The sequence below is a fragment of the Euprymna scolopes genome, chromosome 16 (assembly GCF_053919585.1).
Source record: "Euprymna scolopes isolate OS-2025 chromosome 16, ASM5391958v1, whole genome shotgun sequence".
Taxonomy (NCBI): domain Eukaryota; kingdom Metazoa; phylum Mollusca; class Cephalopoda; order Sepiida; family Sepiolidae; genus Euprymna; species Euprymna scolopes.
Genome location: NC_136497.1, coordinates 1,204,001 through 1,210,000, shown reverse-complemented (window position 1 = coordinate 1,210,000; position 6,000 = coordinate 1,204,001). Strand labels below are relative to the sequence as shown.

Sequence of the window (6,000 nt, the reverse complement as noted above, 5' to 3'; positions counted from 1 at the left end):
AATTGATGTCTACTAAACCTTTACAAACAAAAATAACACATGAAATAAAAAGGCACTTATTTGGGATTTGGTTTTTATCTAAGGAAATAAAATTATTTTGTTACAAATAATTTAGAGCCGATTTAGGACGCTGAAATGATCAGTAAAACAAAGGAACAAATTTCTTTTTTTTATATATATGAAGAAACTTTTATCATTTTCCAGAAATCTAATATATACTGAAAAATTCATTTTGTCAGGATGCTGAAAAGGAAGATTTTTAAATAAATTATAAAGCTCCTATTTCTAACAGCCAATGATGCAGAAGTTGTTTTTTTGATTGATTAGCCAATGAAAGGTATTTACCTACTTCCAAAAAAAAAAAGCTCCGTTTGTGATAAACATATTTTTCTGTAACTAATAAAGAATATAAATACTAAAGAACATTCGTAAATTTCATTTTTTAATATGAAAAATAATTAAAATAAAATATTTTGTAATAAGAAAAAAAATACAGTTTATTTACTTATTGTCTCTTTTACAACAAAAGTATTGCATCTGTTCAATCTTCACTGTATTTAATAAAGAAAATTAGAAATAAAGAAAATTCTTGAATTTTAATTTTTTTATGAAAAATAATTAAAATGAAACATTTTTTAATTAGAAAAAAAGGTAAATTTTTGGTTTCCACCTTAACATTTTCCTTTAAAATGACAACTTGTATAGGTTTTCAAGTATGCTGAAACGAATATTGCATTTATATTTATCGCAAATAAGTAGTTTTCCAGATATTAAACAATGTAATTCCTTATGTTAAAAGTGGTGGCCATTGTTGTACACACAAGCATTTGCCAAAAATATGCGCACAACATGGCCAATTCATCTTTTACAAAAAAAGCACAAATTGTTAATACAATCATTCCATTTGTAGTTCCAAAATTTGGTACTTGTGTAGTTTATAGAACATGTCATTATTTCTAGATAGGATTTTAAAGTCAAATTTATTTTTTACAGTATTTAATTAAAGTGTTAAGTGAAAGTACAGAATTAAAAAAGAAAAAAAAAAAAAACGGTAAATTTTTACCTGGTTTCCACTTAACATATTACTTTAAAATGATGATTTTTAAAGGCTTTGGGGGTATGCTGAAAATTAATATAGCATTTAAATTTTAACACAAAAATTGAATGGATGTGTGTGAAGACAAATATAGTGACCAGTGTAAATAATATGCAATCCATTCGATAATATCATTGTTCTTAGATTGATAAATGAAAATTCCTTTATAAAAGAACAGTGTGCGTGTTCTTGATAAGTGGTTCCAATATGGGGGATCGATTTTCTAGAATGTTGTTAATACAACATTCTAGAAAATCGATCCCCCATATTGGAACCACTTATCAAGAACACGCACCCCCTTACAAATATTGCATTTTTACTTATTTTTTTATAATATAGTAGATTAGTGTCCAATCAATAATAATCTGTTGAAAAAAATTAAAAGAAAAAAAATATGAGGGCGTATGCATTGTACAGTGCCACCCGTTTTCTTGTGTTAACAGCCTTAAAAGGATCAGGAAATAATTAAGTAATATTTAACAGTGAGAACTTTTCAAGGCAAATTTTATACAAAAAAAGCCCACCCCTCCTTATTTGAAGTGTTTCTACGCGTTTCTAAATTGTTTGGAACTTATGACTCCTCCCTCGTTCCTTCTTCCTTCCCCCTGCCACCAAACTTGAAAAAAATGCTAACGATTACATGTCCCATTTACACGCATGAGCACGTGCTCACGTATACTAAAATGACCACCAGCAATAAAATAAGAAATTACATTGCTTAATATATGGACTACTACTTATTTGCAGAAAATTTAAATGTGATATTCGTTTTCAGCATACCCTGAAACCACAAAGTTGTCATTTTAAAGTAAAATGTTAAGGCAGAAACTGGGTAAAAATTTACCAAAAAAAAAAAAAAAAATTACAGTTCATTTACTTTTTGCAAAAAATAAATAAAGTGTTGCATCTGTTAGGTCCAAAAGGGATAAGTATTCCATTGTGTTAATCTGACAGCTAGGAAGCAATATGTGATTTTTTTTTTTTACGTTAATTAACAAGTTTAATTACTTTTTGTATTTCGTTGTTAGAGTTTATTTATATTTTATTTTATGTTAATTAACAAGTTTTACTTGATTTTTTATTTTTTTTAGTTAAAATTTTCATTTTAGTTATTTCCCTCATTTATTATTGGTTACCTTTTTCACTTTCATTACAATTTTTACTTGTTGCATTATTTCATTGTTTCCTTGTTCTACTCATCGTTTCAGCGTCCTAAATATCTGCAACAAAATAACATTATTTCCTTAGTAAATGCTACTTATCTCCCTTAGATAAAGACCAAATCCCAAATAAGCGCCATAAAAGAGCGCTAAAAGAAACACCAACAAAGTCAATCAGTCAAAGGGGATAAGAAAAAAAAGGTGTAATTGCTGTGCACTACAATTTTACAACACTTGAAATCAAGTCAATCAGTCAAGTAAAGTGCACACAAAGGACATACTTACCATGGTCGTTATGTCGGGTCAAATCTGATCTATCAATGTACAGGTCGTGGTCCGTATCAAGTTCCCAAAATTTACAATATATCACATAAAAATGTTCATAAGAAAAATAATCAGTGATCTGGTTGATATCTTCCTCTTCCTCCAAAAGGACAAGCATCTAGAGTAAACAAAGAAAAATGAAAAATAAAATACTCAACGTAATAAAAGAAATAAATCTCGATTTATAAAACTGTTTGAATTCTTAGGTTTAATTATTTTACTCGAGAGAGAAGAATGACGAGATTTAATGGAAAGATTTTAAATAATTTCTAAAGAAATTCCTAAAAATGGAAAAATTATATATATATTTTTTACATTCACTCAGTTTCCTACTTCACTTAGTTATTCTTAAAGAAATGAGAAATATCCAAAACACAAGCAGATAGAGATAAAAACAGAAAAAAAGTTAAAAAAAAAAAAAAAAAGAGCGAAGATGAAAAATATGAACGAATTTCTAAGTAAAAGCGAGTTGTCTCCCTCTGCACAGTAAACTATTGTAAAATAGCGCCCTCAATTCAGACCTACCAACTTAAAAACATCTGTGTTAAACTTAAAAGGAAAATAATTCGTACGAACAATATTTTTAATAAATTACAAATAGAGTAGTCTCCCTTGAATAAATTCTGAACAACATTGAGTAGTAAACAAGGCCGATAGCCATTAGTCGCGTGCTCTCGTGTAATGAATGAATGCGTGAATGTAGGATTGACATGCAATTCTAAAATGATCGAAAAATGGGCTGAAATGACTTAAATAAAAAGTAAATGACTTAGAATGACTTTAATGAACCTTGGACCTTAGGAATGACTTGAATGCTTAAAAAATAACTGGAATCCTTCAAAAACAACTTGAATGAACTGGAGAATGACTTGAATGGCTTTGAGACTGACTGGTTGTAAAGTGGGTGATCATTTTACATTAAATTAATACAGAAAAGTGATCCCCCACTTTATATCACAATAAGTATAGCATGTAGTAAGACAGATACTACATTTTGATCTTGGCCAAAAGGCTAAGAAAAGCTTAAAAAGCTAAGAACAGCATCTATTAACAACAGCCCTTTGATCTTAACCAAAAAGGTCAAGAACAAAAGTGTTACCGACAGACCGACTGACGGACCAACAGAGTGACTTATAGAGTCGCTTGCATGCGACTAAAAACCACTACCCACACTTACATTTATATACATTTATTTATACATATGTAGATACAAGGGATGAACAAAACTTCGCCTGCACGGTAATCTTTAGAATTTTACAAGTGTTATGAAGCAACACCTTTCCTTCCTTATCAAATACGAAAGAAGAATTGTGTAATAATCAAAATTTTAAAAAAAAATAAATATAAAAAACGTTTTCTGAATTTTGCTTTTTAATATTATGGGGTACTTATACAGTTTAAGATTTATGGCCTCTTTGAATATTTCCAAAATAAATTTTTAAAAAATTAATTTAATTAAAGATTTGCATTCAGTATGAAATTATCTTCTATGTTTTTTACTCTGCATTATGAGACTCTATTTAGTCTGATTTAGGTGAATATACACAAGACACCAAATTTCACAAATAAAGAAAAAATGTGTTTTCAGTTTGTGTGCAAAACCGAATGCTAGACATTTTTATTTTTGGAAGCTTAATTTTTAAGTATGAAACACACTACTCAGCCTACCGTCCCAAAATAATAAATTTTGAGTTGTCAATTATTTGAATATTTATTAGAATTATCAGTAAAAAAAAAAGTTTTTTTTTACTCTTTCCTCTTTACTCTTTTACTCAGTAATGAATTAAGCAAATACTGAACTCAAATTTTTTTAATTTCTCAAAGTAAAAGATTCGTTTGGCTAAAAGTTTTTTGGTTAAAAAAAAACAACAAAAAAAATATTAAGTTACAAAGAATTATATTTCACAGTTATTAATGTAAACATGTACTTGATACTATAAAAAAATTTGGTAGCATCGAGCAGTTAGAGAAGAGGAGGATCATGAAAAATATAACACCTAACAAAAAAAAAAAAAAAGAGTTGACTCCAATATTTTTAGTTAGGAATTCATAAGAGAGTCATTATACATATCAAAATTTTATCGAAAAACAATAATTAGTTTATTTTTATGGAATCTTTAGAATTTTACATTTTTACCCTATTAGAGCAAGGACTTGGTTACGTCCATTTCTAGCATATATTTCTGTGTGTGTGCAAACATGAATAAATATATGCATAGATATATATATACATAATTATGTGCATGGTGATTGTCACTTCTTGACAGAAGACCATCTTTCTCTTGCTTTATTGGAAATTTATACATACACATATGTTAGCATATACATCTGCACACATACATATCTATAAGTGTATATATGTACGTGTATTTTTTCTAAGCACACCTTAATGTTTATTGTTAAAGTATTCTATATTTATTTATTTGCAAACTGTTATCCTCATCTTCATAGTTGTTGTTTTACCATGTTTCGGCTAACTATTCCTCTGACCTTCTTCAGGTGGTTAACCGCATCGGAATAGGAAATGCTGAGTCTCTTAACTGTATCCTCCGTAATTACTGCCTTCCATAATTGTTGTTGTCTGACCTCGTTTGGGACAACTAATACTTTGGCCTGCTTTGGGTAGGATTGAAACTGCTGCCTTCAGGCAATGCTCACCTGGAGCCATAGAGATTCAACACCTCTATCCACTGTGCCACAGGCCCAAAAGGATACAGTTAAGAGACTCAGCATTCCTATCACTTGAAGAAGGTCAGAGGATGAATTGGCGGAAAGGTGATGAAACAACAACTATGACGATGAGGATAACAGTCCGTAAATAAATAAATATAAAAATTACTCATCTCAAAGGATTCTAATAACAATCTATAACATAAAGCTGAATGCCTGTGTGTGTGTGTGACTCGTTACGAATAGGCTCTTATATGGTTGACTATTTTAAAAAACTGATTACATATAATGATAGAAAATGTATCGAGACACAGGAATGGGTATGTTTGATCCTGCAGAACGGTGGTCCATTAAAATTGTGGGGTCTGCGTTCGCGCCTGGTCCACAAAGTATGGAAACAAAAAAATTTAAAAATAAAAAAAGAAACGTTTACAAGTGTTTTTGATATAGATGTACATAAGAATACTTTGATAAGTATGTTTTAACTTAAATAGGGATGGTATAATAAAATTGTGGCGTCTGCGTTCGCGCCTGGCCTCCATAGAATGGAAATAGACACAAACTTTAATAAAGACTTTTCATATTTATCTGTGTAAGTATACTTTGATAATTATGTTTCAGTTTGAAGAAATATGGTATAATAAAATTATGGGGTGTTCGTTCACACCTGACCTCCATAGAATAGAAATATGTCACAAAGTTTAACAAGGTTTTTTAATATAGATCCACAAAATATTGTGATAAGTGTTT

General features: G+C 29.4%; 1 protein-coding gene across 9 annotated transcripts in view; it reads right to left on the bottom strand.

The window, feature by feature from the left end:
* Positions 1–6,000, bottom strand: part of LOC145295824 (serine/threonine-protein phosphatase 2A regulatory subunit B'' subunit beta-like) — a 455,722-nt gene that overhangs the window by 103,590 nt on the left and 346,132 nt on the right. For all 9 annotated transcript variants that reach the window (XM_080141514.1, XM_080141516.1, XM_080141513.1 and 6 more), the window contains one exon: positions 2,542–2,698. In XM_080141514.1, coding sequence (XP_079997640.1) covers positions 2,542–2,698 — 157 coding nt within the window. The remainder of the gene's footprint in view (positions 1–2,541; positions 2,699–6,000) is intronic.